The sequence below is a fragment of the Prionailurus bengalensis genome, chromosome A3 (genome assembly GCF_016509475.1).
Source record: "Prionailurus bengalensis isolate Pbe53 chromosome A3, Fcat_Pben_1.1_paternal_pri, whole genome shotgun sequence".
NCBI classification, from domain to species: domain Eukaryota; kingdom Metazoa; phylum Chordata; class Mammalia; order Carnivora; family Felidae; genus Prionailurus; species Prionailurus bengalensis.
The window spans coordinates 58,108,291-58,130,502 of NC_057354.1; the positions used below are offsets into that span (position 1 = coordinate 58,108,291).

At 43.1% G+C, this 22,212-nt stretch overlaps 1 protein-coding gene across 2 annotated transcripts in view; it reads right to left on the reverse strand.

The window, feature by feature from the left end:
• Nucleotides 1–214: 214 nt before the first annotated feature.
• Nucleotides 215–22,212, reverse strand: part of IL1R2 (interleukin 1 receptor type 2) — a 35,333-nt gene continuing 13,335 nt past the window's right edge. Inside the window, exons 1-9 of one of the 2 annotated variants that reach the window (XM_043603076.1) lie at nucleotides 19,700–19,838; nucleotides 18,567–18,691; nucleotides 17,485–17,749; nucleotides 11,134–11,314; nucleotides 8,492–8,666; nucleotides 6,305–6,367; nucleotides 5,122–5,257; nucleotides 3,202–3,344; nucleotides 215–1,118 (exon numbers count right to left, since the gene is read on the reverse strand). In XM_043603076.1, the coding sequence (XP_043459011.1) occupies nucleotides 979–1,118; nucleotides 3,202–3,344; nucleotides 5,122–5,257; nucleotides 6,305–6,367; nucleotides 8,492–8,666; nucleotides 11,134–11,314; nucleotides 17,485–17,749; nucleotides 18,567–18,691; nucleotides 19,700–19,728 (1,257 nt within the window). In that variant the 5' untranslated portion in view covers nucleotides 19,729–19,838 and the 3' untranslated portion in view covers nucleotides 215–978. Of the gene's footprint in view, nucleotides 1,119–3,201; nucleotides 3,345–5,121; nucleotides 5,258–6,304; nucleotides 6,368–8,491; nucleotides 8,667–11,133; nucleotides 11,315–17,484; nucleotides 17,750–18,566; nucleotides 18,692–19,699; nucleotides 19,839–22,212 lie in introns of those variants that run through there. The other variant, XM_043603077.1, reaches the window with a different exon arrangement.

Consider the following 22,212-nt stretch of genomic DNA (forward strand, 5'->3'; position numbering starts at 1 on the left):
GACCAAAATAACATCTCTGCTCTCATGCAAATCCACTGGGAAAACCCACAAATAAATAAGTAAATATGTAATGGAAGGTTTGGTGATGATAAGATCTATCACACACAAAGCAGAGGGAGGGGACAGAGAGGGATGGAAAAGAGGTGCTATTCAGAAGTGCCTCTGGGAAGGACTCTTGAACAAAGACTCAAATAAATGAAGGAGTGAGTCATGCTAATTTTTCTACAATTTGATTTATTTAAATTTAATTTATCAATTCAACTGGGATTCTTTGGGAGGAGTAACATGATATAAAAGGGGTCCTAGTTTTGTTTTTTTTTTTTGCAATGTGTATGCAATCATCCCAATACCTTTCTTTCCTCCTTACTTTCAGAAGCTTTGTTGTAAAGTTGAGTCTGTTTCTCAGTTCACTAATATGTCCTAATAACATGTATTTTTCTCACAATCTACTCTATTTTAATTGCTACTTTTTGGCTCGTCCTTTTGAAAAAATTCAGCAATTCTTGCTGATTCTCCTTCTGTAGCATTTCTAAAGCACTCTTTCTGGTCTCAAAATGAAATTCCATCTTCCCCAAAACGCAGCCTACATCTTAACTATTTTTGTATCTATAACACCTTCCACGGAGCATAGCCAAGGTAGACTTCTAATACGCTTTTGTTAAATGACGAATGAATGAATTATAAAACTCACCTAGATGTTTTTGACTCTAACTCAGGCCTGGGGGCACCTCACTCTTTTAAACAGGTCACAAGTGGCAGGGAGCTACTCACCCGCCCACATGCACACTTCCTCCTGTCATTCAGCTTCAGGATAAACATCACATTCTTTCTTTAGGGCTTCACCATAAACACAGCAGCTCTGTTAAACTGAGGAAGAGCACTATCTTCGAAAAGGTCAAGCCACTTCCATGAAAAAGGATATCGCTTGGATTTGAATTGTTTTATTGCCTTTATTTCACTCGTGTAAGATTGAAAATCTTAAGGGCCAGTCTTTAACGTGGTCAAACCATATGTTTTTCCAGTTCTGTGTTTATACCGTCTGTGCATCCATATTCCCACCAAAACCAAGAAGACCAGGGAGAGGGGGGCCAGCGCAATCCCCCAGGAGAATGTGGCAGCTGTAGGAAGAACAGAGTCACATCATGGGTGGATGGAACATTCTCTCACTGCCAGGGCAGGACAGTGCAGGGCAGGTTTACGGAGAAGACAGGAAGTGGGGTTTGTCTTTTCTAATAATAGTGCACTGATTTTTTAGAAAGCATGTCCCTCAATCAGGTCAAGGATATTTGAGAATGATATCTGTGGCATTAGGGAAACAAGGAAGGTAGAACAAAAATCCAATAAAGAGAAACAGCAGAGAGTGGGGTGACGGGTCATGGATCCTTGTTCCGCCCGTTGAATAGTGTGCAATAAGATGGTATCTGTTTAGCGGCATCTGGGAGGCTTAGTCAGTGAAGCGTCCGACTTCGGCTCAGGTCATGAGCTTACAGTTTGTGAGTTCGAGCCCCCATGGGGCTCTGTGCTGACAGCTCAGAGCCTGGAGCCTGCTTCAGGTTCGGTGTCTCCCTCTCTCTCTTTCTCTCTCTGCCCCTTCCCCGCTCACCCGCTGTCTCTGTCTCTCAAAAATGAATGAACATTTTAAAAAAATAAAAAAAATTTTTAAAAGATGGTATCTGTTTAGGCCTCACCAGCCAACTATGACTTGGTCAGGGTACAGTCTGCCCCTTTCCAATGAGTGTGGCTATCAGGAAGATTAAGTAAAGTAGCAAAGGAAGAGAAAACAAACTTCAAATAAAGGAGCCTTAGGTGTCAAGATTATTGCTTGGGCCCAGCTATTTTACATTCTACTCCTTGGTATCCCTGTGTTATGAAAATAGAGAGAGTACAAATAAACACACAACAAGTACACACAAGTACATAAGTGTTACTGGACTCGACGATGAAGCCAGAGCTCTACATTTTAAAGCTATTTATGATGGTCTGTCTAGGCCTCCAGGAATCTACACAATGTCACACCATTTCTCCAGATGATTCTTCTCTCTTAAAATCCCACAAGGTTTAGAAATGAAAAAAGCTTTAATTTTCCAAGCAGCCTCCCAGAGGCACCTCTCAATGCTGGTGACAGGCTTTCGGCTATGCCTGCTGCCATGAGGCATGGCCAATCCAGCACAGGACATGGAGGGAGCAGGCTCACATTACAGAAATGTTTAAAGGGTCCCAGCTTCAGGACCAGACAAACCATAGGTTCCTTTGGGTCACAGTCTGAACCCCAGAAGTGAACTCTGCTTTCCGTGGGATGCTTCCTTTCCAAATCTCTACAACTACTGACCCTTTCATGGAAATGATTTAGGACAATGGTTCTCAAACTTGAGTATGAAAGGCGTACCGCCCAACTGCAGTCTTTTGCCTTACCCTGGGAGAAGCTGGGTAGATGTGGGGTGAGCCAAGGGTTTTGTGTTTCCAACTAGTGGCTTAAGACATCAGGGGTGTTGTCATGCTCTGCCCTGAGGCTTAACCAAATCCTCAGCTTTTCAATTACAAGTCTGTCTGCAGCTGCCTTCCCAGCAAACACAGAGAATGTGGAGCGATTTCTTTGATTGCTACAGACTGCCCAGAAGGCATAATGAGACTGTAGCTGGAGATCACTTCTGGCTTGTCGCCTGTTGACCTCTCTGGCTGCCAAGGGTCTCTGCACTACCTCTATTTCCCTTTCCCACTCAGTGCTTAAACACTGGGAAGAAATCAACTTGGTCAAAACGATAGCATGGGCTTTTCGTCTTTCTTAAAGGTCCATTAAATGGGCACTGGGTTGACTGATGACTTTAACCCTGAAGCTGCCCTGAGCCCCACATATCTCCCAGCCCCCACCTCTCGGGGAAGGGAGTTTCTCAATTTCGGGATAAAGAATGTCCCACCCTCCCGCTAGAGGTGTCAGGAAGAAACAGGTGGTCTTGCTGATCCAGGGCAGAACACAAGGATTTTTTTTAAGTTTATCACAGAACCACTTTGTCTTTTTTCCAAAAATCAGTTTGCTGCTTAAATTTTGATTTGAATATACTCTCCCAAAGCCAGCCTCCACCCGACAAAAAATAAATCAGAAAAAAATGAGAGATCTGCTTTCGGTGGCCTAAGCAATCACGTGGAAAGCCAGTAACATTGTCTAGCAGCCACAGAACATCAAACACGCTGCTTGATACATACCTTCTTTGACCGTGGTACGTAGCATCTGAGTACTCAGTGTGTTGCGCACAACGCATTTAAAATCCGTGTTCAAATCCTCTCTTATGACTGGATCAAAAATCAGTGGCACTTCAACGTAGTTCTCGTTATTTTCCGAGTATTCCCTGAGGGAGGAAATAATCACTCAAACATGATGTATCAAATGCAAGTTCGTCTTTACAATGGAGACATCCAAACACTCTCAATGAGAAGGATCTATTGTGCTTAAATTGGTCTCAACTCATAAAGTCAAGGGCACTTGTCATTCATTATATTTGTTCCCTATCTGGGAGAATTTCTAAGCCTGTGCCTGAAGGTGAGAGTGACACTGAAGCTGTTGGGAGTGACACTAAAGATGTTGGTGCCTATAACAGGACACTTGTCACAAGGAGAACTTAACAGGAGCCAGTTTTGTTTGGATAATGGAAGAATCCATTTTTTAAGGCCATTGATGAACAAAGAGGCGGCAGTGGGAATAGAAATGTCTGGTTTGGGGAAACTTAACTGTAACACCAATAAATCATTTGCATATTGAGGAGGAGGGAGTTTCCAGGAATCCTGGCCTCCTTGGTGTTTCCTCCTCTCTGCTCCTTTGCCAGCTGTCATTCTGGAAACTCAAGTTGGAAGCAGAGAGCCGCAGATGGGCCAGGGAATGGCTCAAGTCAGCCATTTGTAGTGATGGTAATCTGAAGATGCTTCACTGCTACTGATGAGCATGAATAAAAACATCATGTATGTGGATCTACTAGGACTATCTTTTTTTTTCTCCTTGGGAGAAAATAGGCTCCTTTAAGTGAGTGGACAGTGTGAGTAAGCCCACATGAGGCATGTTAGCAATGCCAAGCTTTTCTCAACAACGACTGTGCAAGCAAGCAGCTGTGCTAACCACATATAATTCTGACCTGCTAAACTGCATCCAGAAAGGTATTTTTTGATAGGTCTTTCAAAAAAAAAAAAAAGATAAAAAAATTGGCAATTGAGGGGCGCCTGGGTGGCGCAGTCGGTTAAGCGTCCGACTTCAGCCAGGTCACGATCTTGCGGTCCGCGAGTTCGAGCCCCGCGTCGGGCTCTGGGCTGATGGCTCAGAGCCTGGAGCCTGTTTCCGATTCTGTGTCTCCCTCTCTCTCTGCCCCTCCCCCGTTCATGCTCTGTCTCTCTCTGTCCCAAAAATAAATAAACGTTGAAAAAAATAAAATTAAAAAAAAAAATTGGCAATTGAAAGTTCAGGCTAATTCAGAGTACCAAAACTACAGTTTTAAAAATCTTTGATAATTGGGAACATTGAATGGTCTCCTTCCTCAAACAAATGGTTCACACTTACAGGGTCTGACTGTTCTACTTTCAGAGTGAGAAAACATATTCCAAAGAGTAATTCTTATGAGAACAGAATTCTTCCTTTCTTTCAGTATTAACCTTCCTTAGTGCCTGCGGCAGTCCCCAGTTCCTTGAGAAACAAAGGAGGCCCTTGGATACTGGGACTAACCTTTAGTCTTTCGAGGGGTTTGTGAAAATGTTTGACACTCAGGTTGCTGAGTGCATAGTGGAAATGTATTAACTCCAAAGTTTTTTGGGTTCTTTTTTTTTTTTTTGAAAACTGCAAAAATCGACACACAAACGAAACAGCTAGAAAATGCAACATCAATGCCAAGTCAGCAGCAACTCAGCTCCTAGAGAAAGTTTGATTCTCAAGAGCAATTGGTAATGCTTAGCAAAACTCAGTGTATAAAATCCTAAAACTCCAACAGTTTAGAATCAAAAAGATTATTTTTAATGTAGAATGTGTGTCATTACGAATAGGTTCAGTATGACCTTCTCTAAAAGGAAGAGCAAAGCCCACATCAGTCCCCTAACAGCTATGCCTAGAAGATGCTTCTCAGCTGACAAAGATCTTCACACACTTACTGGCGCTGCCCCTCGGTCACACGGCCTCCTTGGTACGCGCTCTCTATGCTGGTGGTGTTGGCCATCCACCACAGCATGGTGGTCGAATGTGTGCCAGCTCCCAGAAACACCTTACATGGGATTGTCAATCTTGACCCTGCATACAGCAAGACAGCACACATCATACGTCAGAACCCAGCCAGGAAACAGGGGTCACACCAGTCCTTGCGTCCATCAGCAAATCTGAGTGGTGGACCCTTCCCCATCTTCTCAAACACAGGCACAGGCCTGTCTGAACCCCAGCCTGACTTGAGTGTGGCTTTTGACCTTCATTGAGCCACCGGGACCCCTGAGCAGCTTTTCCTTCTGGAAAACAGGAGAAATGAGGCCCTCCTACACGGTCGATGCTGGCATCGAGTGGCATCCCGTTAGACATAGTGACGTTCAACAGTGAAGTGTGTGTGAGCCAGAGTGAAAAATGGAGACCTTGTCGGTCACTTTCCTCACCCCAGTCAACCAGCTGACTAGCTATGTCGGCAACAAGAGACTGTCTCTTGGGGCCAGTAGTGGCAGGATCAGCCTCGCTTTACAAATGGACTCTTACGGAGGGGCGCCTGGGTGGCTCAGTCGATTAAGCATCTGACTTCGGCTCAGGTCATGATCTCCCAGTTCATGGGTTCAAGCCCCGCATCAGGCTCTGTGCTGACAGCTCGGAGCCTGGAGCCTGCTTCGGATTCTGTGTCTCCCTCTCTCTCTGCCCCTCCCCTGCTTGTGCTCTGTCTCTCTCTCTCTCTCAAAAATAAATTAAAACATTACAAAAAAATTTTTTTAAATGGACTCTTATGGAAAAAGCTTAGCGTCAGCCAAGTTTGGTAAAGTGAATGATTTAAAATATACTACAGGTGCTGGCTACATGAGGGAATCATGCTGTTAATCCTCTCATACAGTTAAGAACTGTCACCAGAATGTTCGGATTTTTACATGCAGATTTTTGTAGGTACGGTTTTCATGTAACAAAATAGACCTAATTTCAATCAATGCCACTTCTAACATCTCACAGAAGGAAATGTTCCCTCGTATCTGTTATTTCTGCCTCTCACGCTGGGGTCCTGGGGTCCCACCCAGGGGGGTCACAAGGGTCTGGGACACTGCGCTTAGGGACTGCAGGCACCCCTGTGGGTTACATGGTCCTTGCAGGCCTTACCCAGTGAAGCTAAGATGGTCTGGTGGGGGGAGATAATCACAGGAATTGTCTCCTCTTCTTTTTCTGAGAATGATAGGAGGAAAAAAAGATTCAATTAGGAAAGCCTTCATTTCGAGCTGAGAGTCAAGTTCCATTGTTTAGCTAATTAACAAAGTTCTCCTCTACAGTACGGCCAGCCATTGTAAGATTCGACCTTTGTCTAGCAAAGGAAACAGGCTCTCCACAAAAGTGAGCATCTCTGGCCAATGCCTTTCCCAGAAGAGATATTACTGGAAGAGGCCACACTTAAATACACATTCCACTAACAGATGTTCTTTGCTGTGTGATAAATAATTAACCATTCCCCTCCCTGGCTTCCTGAATAAACCCTTAATAGCAATGTTCACAATGTCCACAAGATAGGCTTTACCCCAACATCTATTTGCCCTAAAATATCTCCATCCTTTCCATTCCTGCCTCTGAAGAGTCACTCGAAAAAAATTTAAAAAGGCACAAGTATTTGGGAACCACCTGTTTATACTGTTAATCCCACACTGAGTGACAAAGAGCACAACCCAGCATTGGCTACTATGTCTTGCTCATTGAAGACATAAACTCTTTTGGGAAACAGAGGTGGACTTCTGAATAGCAACCCAACTTCCCAAGAGGAAGGTCTCCCAACCACTTGAAGAAACTGGGCACCTGAACTAGAGCAAAGAGCGTGACTGGGGGTGGGTGAAGGGCTGCCCATCTCCATAGCTGCTCACTCCATCCTTACACCTTTCCTGGCAGAGCCTCTTGAATCCTAACGTGAGTAAGCATTAGGCAGTCTCACAGCAGAGGACCAGATGGCTTCTTGACCATGAAGGAGTCTCCTCCCAGCCCCCCAACAAACACACATAATCGCATGCCTGCTGCACAGATGCTGGGGCAACAGAGAGGCGGCGAGAAAAGAGCCTCAGGGGCTAGAAACCTTAGTGCTTCTCAAATCTGAAGGTACATCAGCATCCGTGGGCCGCATGTTAAACACAAATTGCTGTGCTCCCCCCACCACATTCCTGTTTCTAATTCAGTGGGTCTGGGGTGGAGATGAGAGTTTCCAAGTCTAGTGAGCATCCAAGTGCTGCTACTTCTGGCTGGCCCAGGACCACCCTTTGAGAACCTCTGAGAAACAGTGAGATCATAACACTGGGTAATATGAAAGTTGGTCGCCCCCTAGTGTTCATATGCAGTATCACATAAACAGGATAATTAGGAGCCCCTTCAAAATCCTGGGAAGTTTCCATGATTCCCTGTGGGGGAACAAGTTGTTGGTATGAATGAATCCTCATAAGACAGTAAAATAGCCTAGAGATTTCAGTTCATGACACGATTTTCTCTGTAGTAAAACTGAATCTCTGGATTCCCTGTGACAAAAAAAAAAATGTCTTCTCCCTTCAATGACTAATTATTTAACCTTAATGTATTTTCAAAGCCCTCCAAAATGCCTTAAAAGACTCCAACTGTGTACTTGTTCAGTATATAACATAAAGAAAAGCAGCATACTCTTCAGGGCAGAGTCCAGGACTTAAACACTTTTATGTTCCTTGCACCAAGCTTGATGTCCAGCATGTAGGAGGTATGCAATAAATGTTGAACCATTTTAAATACTAATCAACACTGTTAACAACATTACTTTCACGTAGAACTCATTTAAACCAAAGAGAGCACTCACTATTTGAAATTCTAGTTTCAAGGGCCACGCGCCTTGGGGAAGACAAAAAAAAAAAGGGCATTTTCCACTGGATATCCCAATGCACAGCCTTCTAACTGAAAAGTCCAATAAAATTCTAGTATCCAAGAATTATACATAAAGTTATGGCAGCCATGTTCTGATCGCTGGCCCTGGAGCACAAGCCTTCCAAAAGGGGTTTTCCAAAGAGACCTTCCAAGTGAACCACTGTTTGGCCCCATCTGCTGGTGTGTTTTAGCTTCACACTTGGAACCCTATCAACTACCCAGGGATTCAGCTTTCCTCATGAAAACACCCTGCTTTCTATCTTTCAAAGGTTCACACATGTCTTATTAGACTGATGCTTTAGGAGAATTGATAGGTCTGTCTTCCTTTCCTGCCAAAGACATTCAAGGAATTCCACGGGGAACCCTAATTTGTTCTTTACATGCTTGCTATTGACAGGGTGGAAAAGTACCTCAATGGCAAGTACTCACTGTTGACACGTAGTTCAATATTCCTAGTCACGTTGTACTGCATGCCTTCGTGGGCGAATGTCATGGCACAGCTGTAATAACCCGCATCCTCCACAGACACATTATGTATGAGTAAGCGAGAGGTTCCCCTCACACTTAGAAACTTCTCATTGTCTTGATCCAAAAGGACAGAATCCTTAGGGGAAAATATTTTTCAAAGTTATACTATGTACTAATTTATATCTCAAAAGCTATATGAATAGTATCAGTATTAACAATTGATGTTGAATATGCAATCCAACAATTGCCCTGGTATTTACTTTACAAATGTACTTTAGGCATACTATTAACTGTACTTCTTAGCAGAGGGAATTTGTTAACATAGAAAACATAGTTGTAGGGTGCCTGGGTGGTTCAGTTGTTAAGTATCTGACTTCAGCTCAGGTCATGATCTCAGTTAGTGAGTTCAGTCCCACATCGGTGGTCTCAAGCCCCATTTCTCTCTCTCTCTCTCTCTCTCTCTCTCTCTCTCTCTCTCTCTCTCTTATCCTCTGCCCCTCAATCACTTGTGACTTGAAAAGTAATATTCAGAAGAAATGATATTGCAGTAATTACTTTAAAGACTGTTTCAATTTTAGGAGTCAGTAAAGATGGGAGAAAATTTGTGAAAAAAAGAAAAACTAGATGTGGGAAATGAGAGCACACTTCCTACATGGGTGAGAGATTCTGTGGGTCTTACACAACAGAATCCTCAAGAGCAAGGCCTCCAGTAACAGAAAAAAAACTGAATGTGATTCAAAAAAACATCCTAATGAGCACACAGTGTTCTCAGGAACCTATCTTTCAAAACCATGATAATCGAAACCTTGCAATAGTCAAACATAACCTTGAGCTGTTTCAGACTCTTGCTCTGAATGGTAGCAGAGACATAACTGGAAAGGTTTGTCAGCTAATGGCTCATAAAGTATTATTTTACAATCTACCTAACCAAAAAGAGATTTTATTGTTCCTAACAGGAGGAGCCAAACATGAAAAAGCCAAACAGGGCTCAGTACCCCCATTCCTCCAAGGCATCTAAGCCCCCAGGGGTCCCCTGAATGGCAGTGGTATGTGGAGCCTGGCCTCCTGGGCTGGAGTTCCGGCTGCACCATCTACCAGCTGCGTGACCTTGGACAAGTGCCTTACACTTCCGTATCTCCATTTCTTAATCTGTAAAATGGAGATATTAACAGTCCCTACTTTGTTAGTTTATGCCAGGGAATCCAGAATAGACTTCTACCCAGTTCAGACTAAGTAACGATTAGCATTGATATCCTATACATATCTTGTAGCTAGAATACCAGTCAACTGGTTGACCTATCCTCGATTACAGAATTAATTTGTATCAAATTGTATTTTTTGTATTTTTTTAATGTTAATTTATTTTGAGAGAGAGAGAGAGAGTGCAAGCAGGGAAGGGGCAGAGAGAGAGGGACAGAGAATCCCAAGCAGGCTCCGCACTGCTGGTGCAGAGCCAGACATGGGGCTCAATCCCACACCCTGCGAGATTGTGACTGAGCCAAAATCAAGAGTTGGATGCTTAACCGACTGATCCACCCAGGTGGCCCTATATCAAATTTTAAACAAATTACAACTTTTCAGCATCAGTCTATGGTCTGTCTATATCAGGGATCAGCAAATTTTCCTGTAAAGGACCAGATAGTAAATATTTCAGGCCTACATTCCACATGGCCTCTGTCCTCTGGTAAGTTTGAAGAGCTATTCAGCTCTGCCCTTGGAGTATGAGACCACAGACACAGAAAGTATGGCCATGTCCCAGTAAAACTCTATTTATTGACACTGAAATTTGAATTCTATGTCATTTTCATATATCATGAAATACTAGTCTTATTTTTTTAACCATTTAAGAAAGTGAAAACTGGGGGCGCCTCAGTGGCTCATTTCAGTTGAGTGTCCAACTCTTGATTTCAGCTCAGGTCATGATCCCAGGGTCGTGGGATTGAGTTCCACATCAGGCTCCATGCTGAGCATGCTTAAGATTCCCTCTCTCGCTCCCTCTGCCTCTCTCCCTGCTCTCTCTCTCTCTTTCAAATAAAAGAAGAAAGAAACAAAGAAAGTAAAAACTATCCGCAGCAAATAAAAACAGGTGGCCACTCAATTTGGCCACTGGTTATAGCTATCATTTGCCCACACCTTGTCTACACAAGTGATCTGATGATAGTATTTATTCAACCAGGCAAGAAAACAAAGTGTCTATATTTACTCCTTTAACACAAAAGTTAATTATCATGTGCTTTAAAAAAGCTTCATTAATATGTGTACACAGTTGTTAAATAAACAATGGGTTTTTTCCCATTGCTATAGACAAATGACAGTAAAAAGCTATTCTCTTCAACTGCCACTTACTCTGCATTCATTTTACATTCTGTCTTCTTAAATTCCTACTCTGAGGACCCTTGCCCCAGCCACATAAAGATGAACAGAACATATTAATCATTGCCCTTTTTAAACTAACTAGTTGAAAAAAAATCAGAAATATAAAAGTGAATGTGTCATCTTCAGAATGGGTATTTTATATCCTTCCTGTAGTTGGTAAGACACATTTCAATTAAATGGCAATTTAAAAAAAATTTTTTTTTAAATGGCAATTTTTAAAGATGTACCTTGTACCACTGAATCTTCATGTCCATTTTGTTACTGATGAATTCACTCAGCTCAGGGCAAACTAAGGACCCAGAGGTTGACAACGTAAGAATTTGTGGGTATGATATGAAAGGCAGGGAAGCTTCTGTCTTCTCAAAAACCCTGAGCTCAGTGGACATTTCATCACAGTAAGACGTGTTTCTGATATAAAAGAGAAAAAAGGATAATAAATGACAAGGAAAAATAACAGTAAAGCTGAATGACATTAAGAATCATTTGGGGCGTAGGGGCACCTGGGTGGCGCGGTCGGTTAAGCGTCCGACTTCGGCCAGGTCGCGATCTCGCGGTCCGTGAGTTCAAGCCCCGCGTCAGGCTCTGGGCTGATGGCTCAGAGCCTGGAGCCTGTTTCCGATTCTGTGTCTCCCTCTCTCTCTGCCCCTCCCCCGTTCATGCTCTGTCTCTCTCTGTCCCAAAAATAAATAAACGTTGAAAAAAAAAATTTAAAAAAAAAAAAAAAAAAAAAGAATCATTTGGGGCGCCTGGGTGGCTCAGTTGTTGAGTGTCCGACTTCAGCTCAGGTCATGATCTCATGGTTCATGAGTTTGAGCCCCACAGTGGGCTCTGTGCTGACAGCTGGGAGCCTGAAGCCTGCTTCGGATTCTGTGTCTCCTTATCTCTGCCCATGCCCCACTTGTGCTCTGTCTCTCCCTCAAAAATAAAATAAAACATTAAAAAAAAAAAACAAATTTCCCCAAACCCATTAAAATCTGTGTTCTGCAGTTTCTTGATTAGTATCACAATGCTTCTCTTCCTGATCTTTTTGAGTCCTTGAGAGACAAAACAACAAAAAAGTACCACATCATAACTATTGTAAAAAAAAATGATGACATGGTCTGCATTTTTCCCAAAGGACCCTCTGCAAGCCTGATTTCAACCCCATAGAGGGTCACTAAGAGATCCCCAAATATCCTTCAAACAGGCCTGAACCTTTCCAGGTTCTAGGGGGTCCCTGAGCACAGCCCCAACACAATTCACCCCAACACAATTCAACTTCCTAATGCAGAAGGCCATATCCAAAAAGAGAGATTGTATGCAAAAAGCCACCATTTACCTAGAATAAAGTTCCCTTTACTTCTCTTGGGAATCATCTATGAGCGTTAAGTCGAATTTCATAAAACTGCTGAGAACTTTGTGTAAGATCTATAAAATAATTTTGCAATACTGCATGGGGAAATGAACTTGGCAAGTTTTTTTTTGTTTTGTTTTGTTTTTTTGTGTTTTTTTTTAATTTTTTTTTCAACGTTTATTTATTTTTGGGACAGAGAGAGACAGAGCATGAACGGGGGAGGGGCAGAGAGAGAGGGAGACACAGAATCGGAAACAGGCTCCAGGCTCCGAGCCATCAGCCCAGAGCCTGACGCGGGGCTTGAACTCCAGGACCGCGAGATCGTGACCTGGCTGAAGTCGGACACTTAACCGACTGCACCACCCAGGCACCCCAAGTTTGTTTTGTTTTTAATTTGGGTGGGTTTTGTGTGTGTGTGTGTGTGTGTTCTTTTGGTTTTGTTTGTTTGTTTTTTGGTTGGCCTAACTCTAATCTCAATATCATAATTCTATCAAGACCCTAGAGCTGGGGAAATGGCAGAGGCAAAACATTGATAGAAACATAGGAAAAAAATAGAAAAACATGAAAATACAATGGTCTCAGCTAAGCCCCTGGCTATCTAAGAAACACAACACCAACAGAGACCATGAAAATGTGTGCTGTATAAGGAAGAGGCAGGGGGGAGGGAACCTGTACAGCAAAAGAAAAAACAATCTATATCTGAAGAAGGAACAAAATGTAAAAAATGTATGTGAAAGAAGTAAGTGATAAAATCTTGCTACCTGAAAGTAAAAAGAATTAATTCAAATATATAGAGCCAATATCTGTATTATATTTCATGTCTGGTTTAAAAAAGGAAAAGAATGAACAAACATTTTAGGCACAAAGAAATTCAGGAAGTTAACTATCATCTTGAAAAATATATAATCTCATTGTAAGAAATGTAAATGAGGAGGGGCACCTGGGTGGCTCAGTCCGTTGAGCAACTGACTTGAGCTCAGGTCATGATCTCATGGTCTGTGAGTTCAAGCCCTGCGTCGGGCTCTGTGCTGACAGCTCAAAGCCTGGAGCCTGCTTCAGATTCTGTGTCTCCCTCTCTCTCTGCTCCTCCCCTGCTCCCACGTTCTCTCTCTCTCAAAAATAAATAAACATAAAAAATGTTTTTTGAATAAGAAAAAAGAAATGTAAATGAGGACAAGTCTAAAGAAGAGTGTACACCTGAAAAGAGTCATCCCAGCACCTGGAGATACATGCCAGGCCCTGTGTTGGGTGCTCTCTATATATTATTTTATCTATTCTCCAACCCTATGAGGCAGAAATTATTATTATATCATTTTTAGATGAGGAAAATTAGGTATACAGAAATTAAGTAATTTCCTAAGGCTGTACAACAACTAAGAGGTCAAACCAAGGTTAGAAGCCTGGTAAGGCTTTGGGAAAACCCATAAATTAGGGCAGGATCTGTGGAAACCAAACTTACTACGCATATTGAGAGTTACAAATCTGTTCACATTTTTGATCTGGTAATTCCCCTTGGGCAAGACACCCTGTGAAAATGACGCAAAAGAAAGATGGGTGCGGAATGATTTGATCAACACTCACATTCTCCACGTGGTGTTACATCCCCACAGCAAAGGGGTGGTGGTCATTAGTGTTGTTCACCAAATGTGTCCAATTCCCCCATCCTGAGCATACAGTGGAATTAACATGTCATGGCCCCACTGTGGGTGGGTACAGTTATGTGACTCTTTCTAGTCAATGAGATATACGTGTGTCACTTCTACACCAAAGTTGGTTTTTTTTTTTTTTATGTTTATTTATTTTTGAGAGAGACAGGACAGAGCACAAGTTGGGAAGGGGCAGAGAAAGAGTTTGAGACACAGAATCCAAAGCAGGCTCCAGGCTCTGAGCTGCCCAATGCGGGGCTTGAACTCACAAACCACGAGATCATGACCTGAGTCAAAGTTGGACGCCAACCGAGCCACCCAGGTGTCCTTGCACCAAAGTTTTAATAGCAATCTCCTTCTGGTATGGCAGCCAACATTTGAGATAGTGACTGCCCCCTCAGTCTGGGTTCTCGATTGTCTCTGAACCCAACATGGGTTTGTTGGCTTGTTACATGTGTGATAAATAAGCATTTGTCGTTTTAAGCCACTGACTTGCCCACCCTGGTTGACAGAAAGGCCTTGTGGATTCTGGATCAGAAGATTATAAAAATCACAGGAACAGGGCTGTTTCATGACCTGTGACTACAAATCCAAAGGGTATTATGGCAACTGCTGGTGATTCTCAATCCATTGGGAGCCCAATCTTAGAGCTGGAAGAGAGTTCTAGAGATCAGCCAGGTAGACTCTCACATGCTATGAAACTTTGACCCACACTGAGATTTCTACCGCCCCTCTCAATCTCAGATCTTTTTTTCTTTTTTTCATTTTTTTTTAATGTTTATTTATTTTTGAGACAGAGAGAGACAGAGCATGAACAGGGGAGGGGCAGAGAAAGAGAGGGAGACACAGAATCAGAAGCAGGCTCCAGGTTCTGAGCCATCAGCCCAGAGGCCGACGCAGGGCTCGAACTCATGGACCGTGAGATCGTGACCTGAGCTGAAGTCGGACGCTCAACCGACTGAGCCACCCAGGCGCCCCTCAGATCTTTTTTTCTACAAGAATAGAAAATAAAATGAGTATGAGGTATAATTTTTTAAAACAACCATAAAAACAAACTTTAAAAGACAAACATCACTCAGCTGACATCTCCCTGATTTTTGCATAGTATCACTACAAGAGTCAATAAGCATTGCCTTCAGGAAAAAAAAGGCACTTTCGTGTATATATTGACCGTCTTCTACGGTGCTCCCTATACTAGGTGCTTCACATGCTGTGATTTCATAGAACTCTCCCAACAACTCTCTTTACAGAGGAGAAAACTGAAACCCATAAATGCCAAGTAATAAGACCAACATCCTACCAGCTAGAAAATGAGAAAGCTAAGATTCACACCCATACTATTCTAACCCAATTCCGTTCTTTTTCTAATGCACTGTTAAGTTTTCCTAGTAGTGCTCCTTAGGAAAACATTAGAATTCTTTTACACTAAAAGGAAAGAAAAACCATGCATTGATAGCTATTGTAAAATCAAGCATCCACATTTCCCTGCTCTGGAAGTAAGAGATTGTCTATTTCCTAGGCAGGATTCATTGACAGGATGATTCATTGACACACTGGACTATGACTCAGCCACAAAAAAAGAATGTAATCTTGCCATTTGCAACAACATAGATGGATCTAGATGGCATGATGCTAAGTGAGATAAATCAGACAGAGGAAGATAGATACCATATAATTTCACTCATAAGTGGAATTTAAGAAACAAATGAACAACAACAACAAAAGAAACAAACAAGACTCTTAAACACAGAGAACAAACTGGTGATTGTCAGAGGGGAGGTGGGTGGGGGAATGGATGAAATAGGTGAAGGTGATTAAAAGTATACTTATAGTGCTGAGCACTGAGAAATGTACAGAACTGCTGAATACTCTACACCTGAAACTAATATAACACTGCATTTTAATTATTTTTCCATTTTTAAAGGAAATTAAAAATAAGACAACAAAAAACTTTGAAAATTAAAACTAGGCAAAGGACTTGAACAGACATTTGGCCAATAAAGGACATGGGTATATGCTTAGCATAACTAATCATTAGGGAAATGCAAATCGAAAGCCCAATAATATAACACTTCACACCCAGTAGGATGGCTATTATTCCTCTCCAAAACAAACAAACAAACAAACAAACCCCAGAAAATAATAAGTGCTAGTGAAGATGAGGAGAAACTGGAAGCCGTGTACATTGCTGGTGGGAATGTAAAATGGAGGAGGCACTGTGGCAAACAATGTGATGGTTTCTCAAAAAATTATTAAACATAGAATTACCATATGATCCACCAATTCTCTCCTGGGTATATACCCAAAAGAATTCAAAGCAAGGACCTCCAACAGATTTTTTTTTTTTTTTTTTTTGAGACACAGAGAGCATGAGCAGGGGAGGGGCAGAGAGAAAGGGAGACACAAAATCCAAAGCAGGCTCCAGGCTCTGAGCTGTCAGCACAGAGCCGACATGGGGCTCGAAGACTATGAGATCATGACCTGAGCCGAAGTCGGATGCTTAACCGACTGAGCCACCCAGACACCCCACTCCAACAGATCTTTGTACACCTATGTTCAGACCAGCATCACTCACAACAGCCTAAAGGCAGAAGCACCATAATTACCTAAATATGGTATATTTATGCAATGGAATATTATTCCATTGAATAATGTTGAAAAGGAATGAAATTCTAATACATACTGCAGTATGGATGAACCTTGAAGACACTGTGCTGAGTGAGATAAGCCAGTCACAAAAGGACAAACAATGTAGGACTCCACTCATATGAGGTATTTAGAGCAATCAAACTCATAGAGACAAAAAGTAAGATGGGGGTTGCCAGGAGCTGGAGGGAAGAATGAGGAATTCGTGTTTAATGGGCTCAGAGTTTCAGTGTAGGACGATGAAGAATTCTGGAGATGAAGGATGCTGATGGTCGCATAACAATGTGAATGTGCTTAACGCACGGAAGTGTACCCTCAAAAAGGGATAAGAGGATAACTTTTATGCTATGCATATGTTACCACAACTTTAAAAAAAAGCAACGGGACAAAGAGGGAGGGGGGTAGACCCCACATCAGGAGATTTGGGTTCCAGTTTCAGCTCCACACCCACCACCTAGGAGCACTTCATAAGTGAGCTTGGTCCCCTCACACATACAATAAGCAATTGGATTAATGCATTCCTACAGTCCCATCCAGTTTCTATATCAATTTCTTTTGTCCATGCGGATGCAGGCATGAACAAAACGGCCCAAGTCCCAGTCCTCCTGGGGTTTACATTCTTACAGGGTAGGCAAACATTAAATATGTGAACACACGTGTGTCAGGTAGGAAAACTACCAGCAGGGTAAAAAGAGAGAGTGTCAGGAATGTTGTTTTAGGTAAAGTGGGTGGGGGAGCTGTCTCTAAAGAGGTGACATTTGAGCAAAGACTTAAATGGAGAGAAAGAGCCATGAGGGTATCTGGGGAAAGCTCTCGGGTAGAGGTATTTAAGGAACAGTGAAGAGGACAAAAGGTAGATTCTCATTTTGAAATCCAGGTCAACACTGAAGAACCATGCAAAAGTCCATTCTGGAAGGAGCTCCACTCCGTACCCTAGTCCTGGGGGGCCTCACCTGACAGTGCAGAGGTAGGTGCCAGAGTCCTCTTGCAAGGCTGGCAAGATCCAGAGAGCACCATCCTGGACCCACATTCGTGTCTCTTCTTCCCCTGGAATTGTTCTAGCAGAATCATTTTTATGCCATGTCACGTTGACGTGGAGGCTGACAGACTCCCACAACCAATACTGCACCTGGGGGCACTTCAGGACCACAGGCTCCCCTTCCACTTTGAAGTCAGTTTTGAAATGCTTGCCAAGAAACTGGCAGTTTCCTGCAGCCACTGAAGGACAGAGAGATCATAGTCAGGCTTTGGATCCAAAACCTCCTTGGATGGGCAGCTCTGAAGAAGCTGCGTGCCCCTAACAAGTGGCCTGCACCCCAGAGGCCCCATTAAACCCTCCTGTTATAATGACTTCAAAATTCCCAAAAACAACTTTTGGGTTACTGTCAATTTCAATTTACATTTTGTGGGGAAAATTCAATCTGGTTCACATGGAGATGAAAAAATGATTAAAAAGTTGGGCCATATTTTTCACTTGTTGACTCCTTATGATTCAAAGTAGATTTGGGGGGAGCCTGGGTGGCTCAGTTGGTTAAGCATCGAACTTTGGCTCAGGTCATGATCTCACAGTTTGTGGGTTTGAGCCCCGTGTCGGGCTCTGTGCTGACAGCTCAGAGCCTGGAGCCTGCTTCAGATTCTGTGTGTGTGTCTCTCTCTGCCCCTTCCCTGCTGATGCTCTGTCTCTCTCTGTCTCTCAAAAATAAATAAACATTAAAAAATTAAAAATAAATAAAATTAAAAAATAAAAGTGGATTTTGGCTGAGTTCAGATACAAAAAGAGCTTAGTTGTGACAGGACATGTGGTTAAAATCCAAAGGCACCTTTTCCTGAGGGCAAATACACCACCTTCTTGGCTCGCTCTTTGGCAGGAATGACCTATGCCCAGAGCAAGCACAGTGCAACAGAGGAGATGGGCAGGAGGAAGCATCTGTCACAACTTGCCTTTTGAAAACAATAGACTTCACTAGATAAACAACTGCTTTCCCCCAGAGAAGCTTCAGGCAAGCCCTTTCCAGCTGAAAAATTCATTTCTCACCTGTGTGTTCCTCAGGCTGAACGGTGAAGGAATAAACGCCGATTATCAACACGTACAAGACGAACATTGTTTCCAGCAACTTCTGAAGGACACAGGAGGTGATCTCAGGTTCAGCACCCCCTAATCTGTAGGAGGAGACAGAGGGGTCACCAGGAGCCACACACACACCCAGAGAGAGAACACCTTGACGATGGTCCCAGCAGGAGGATCTGGAAGCTTCACCTGAAGATGGAAATCTTTTTGCCCAGACTTTATAACCAAGAAAGCACAAAAGTTTTGGATTTTCTCCTCAACAGCTATATTCACTGAGCATACCTAACATCAACTTCCCAGAGCACTAACAAGGTGCCTTGGAAGAGGTGTTCCATATCTTAAGTGTTTCTCTCTTCTGAAGTGTGCCTTAGTGCTCCCTGCTGCAAACCGAGATGCTCTTTCCTTGGTTGTGGCCACTGCCTAGGCTCTCTCCAACCTTCAGGTCTTTACTCAAAATCATTTTAGTGAGGTCTTCCCTGACCTTCCCGTGTAAAGCTGCACCACCCTTCTGTGACTGCCCCACATTTTCCTTTCCTGCTCTATTGCTGTCTGTGGCATTCATCATCAACCACGTTCCCTCCCTATAGAATGCAAGCTCATCTACTCAAAGATCCTATTTACAACTATATCCTTAAATTCTACTTGTTGAATGAATGAGTGGCTTAATCACTAGAAGCCAAAAGGTCTTTATATTTTACTTGTTGGAGAACTCTTCCTTCTGTCTCTATGGATTAGCTCTTATTTTACATACAATTCTGACGTACCTGATGGATGCTATGTACCGCTAACTCTCTGGTCTAGAGCATCCCAGGAGGAAAAGCAAAATAAGTTACAAATAGTGAATAACTTACACAAGTTCATAAAGTACTCCTCCCCACATACTTCCCCAAGACTGGAGCACCAGATGTCTCCATATTTCCCTGCAGTCCCTTTCACACCGTAGCGTAATGGTCTGTTGTATTAGCCAACCATTGCCACAACCATACTACTAACAATCCACCTCAAGACTGAAATGCATAAAACAAGCGCCATGGCGATCACGCCAATGGTGTAAAGCAATTCTATCTCACATTCCGTGAATCAGATAGGGGTTGGCTAACCTAGATCGGGCTGTTAGGCTTGACTCCATGCTTCGGGTGGGATTTAAGTCTTCTCCATGTGTCTCTCATCTTCCTTGGACCTACAACCTCCTGGGAGATGATCTTCTGTGATGGCAAAAAAAGGACGCAATGTGGCAAGAGCACTCAAAGCCTTGCTCAGAACTAGCTTACTGCTGGTCTGCCCACATTCCATTGGCCAAAGCAAGTCATGTGGCCAAATCTGCCATCACTGGGGCGGGGAGATTACTTCCACCTCTAGTGGGAGGAGCCTCAAGTTACACTGGAAATGGAAATACCTGGGAGCAATGATGACGTCTGCCACAACAGTGTCTTGTTGGCTCCCCTGGGTAGGGACAGTCTTGAGAACCGAGGCATGGTCTAATTCACAGCCCTCAAGGCCTATAAAATACCCAGTCCCAGAGAGTACCGGAGATTATTTGTGCTCAAAAGCCTAGCAGGAAATTGGGAGTGATGAGTGAATCCAGGAAAAAAAAAAAAAAAAAAATTCCCTATCACCCCCCCTTCCCCATTTCCTTAAAGTTTAACTTGTTCCCTGTCCCTGGAACAGATACCATTCTGAATGTCTCACAGTAAACCCAGATGGACCTTAAGTGGCCAGGGCAGGATTGGTAAACTGAGGAAGTACACTTGCATGAACCCTCCCTCATCCGAAGGCACGGGTTCAGAGTTGCAGTCTGAACGCCCCCTTGAGTGATGAGGAACTGGAATGGGCAGTGAAATGACCTGAGATCTTCCCCTTAGCTGTGTGTCTACCCTAGGGCTGTTTCCCCTAAGCTCTTCCTGCTTCTGCGTGGTCCTATCCTTCACCTGTTTCTGAAACACAAATATTTCCCGTGACTTTAACCACTAACCCCAGCCTCAGGTTAACCAGGCAACTTGATTAGCATAAGAGTCACAACAACATTGACCAAGTTGCTTTGCCCTCTTTGCACACACATTAGCTTCTTGCATCCCCAACTGTACTGGTCCCAGCCAGATTCACTGGTTCTCTAGAGAGGCTTTGAAAAAAGATGGAGTCAAATACACATGTATAATCAATACCACATATCCAAGTAAGTGGATGAAGTCAAAGATGGTGACACGGGGACTGATATAATAGTGAGCTACTGAGCTAAACACTGAGAAAATAAGTTTTGCCATTTTACCCCCATGATGTGAATCTCATGATGCCAATTTGACAGACCATATAATACAAGAGATGAAGGAGGTTATATAGCTTGACCAATATCTCACAACTAGTAAGCAGGAATTGAAGTTTAAACCCAAGACTACTGATTCCAAAGCACTTACTCTTCAAAAATATAGTATTCATGACAGATGCTGCTAGTTTCCTCCTCTAAGATCTGTCCTCCCTGCTTTGCCAATTATAGAACCCCTGACTCTTAGTGTGACACATTGCTATCCCACACAAAGGCTATATTTCCCATCCTCCCTTGCAATTAGGAGTGGCCTAGTGACAGAATTTGGGTCAATGAATGTAGGTGGAAATGTATGCTCCTCCTGGGAAGTCGACTTAAAAGCCTCCTCAAAAGACTTAAAAGTCTCCACTGGTCTTCCTTCCTGCTAGTTCAGTATGGCTATGGTGGGTGGATTACAGCCACCATATTGGGTCACAAGGTGCAGACCACTTGCAGACAGTGCTGGGATAAGACAGGAACATGAGTCCTTCAGTGGTTTCATGGGGCTCCCACCCTAGACTACCTTTTTTTTTTTTAATATGTTTGGGCTTCCTGCCATACATAGGCAAACTGAATCTCAATATGCAAACTTTTCAAACTTTATAAAAAGAACACCGGGGGAAGGAGCCCTGACAGGTCAGGTGTTGTGTTCTCACTGGTCCTCTTTCTGATACTCAACTGTTTCAAACAGTTTCTGCTGACTGACTCTTTAAGAAGTCACTTTGACTCAGCTTCCTCGCTGGCTCAGTCAGTAAAGCAAAAACTCTTGCTCTTAGAGTTATGAGTTCAAGCCCCACGCTAGGTGTAGAATTTACTTAAAAGAAAAAACTTATTTTATGGGGTTCCTGGGGCTCAGTGGGTTAAGTATCCAGCTTTTGATTTTAGCTCAGGTCACAATCTCACAGTTTGTGAGATCGAGCCCCATAGTGGGCTCCGTTCTGAGCATGGAGCCTGCTTGGGATTCTCTTTCTCCCTCTCTCTGCCTCTTCCCCATTTGTGCATTCACGCACCCTCTCAAAATAAATAAATAAACTTAAAAAAAATAGAAGTAATTCAACTCAAAGGCAGGAGGAGCTGAGCAGCCTCCCTTTGGATGAGAGCACCTCCCAGGACACAGGTGCAGGCTTAGCCTTGAGTTATGTGGTTTGTAACCACGTTTAAAATTATTTTGACACCAAAGAGTCAGATTGTGTCCATCCAGGGGGAGTTATCAGCTGACGCTTCACAGAGCTACAGAGCTGGAAGGGTCTTAGGGAAATCTAGTCCTTTCACTTTCTTTTTCACATGTTGAAAGCGATTTGGACATTAACCTTC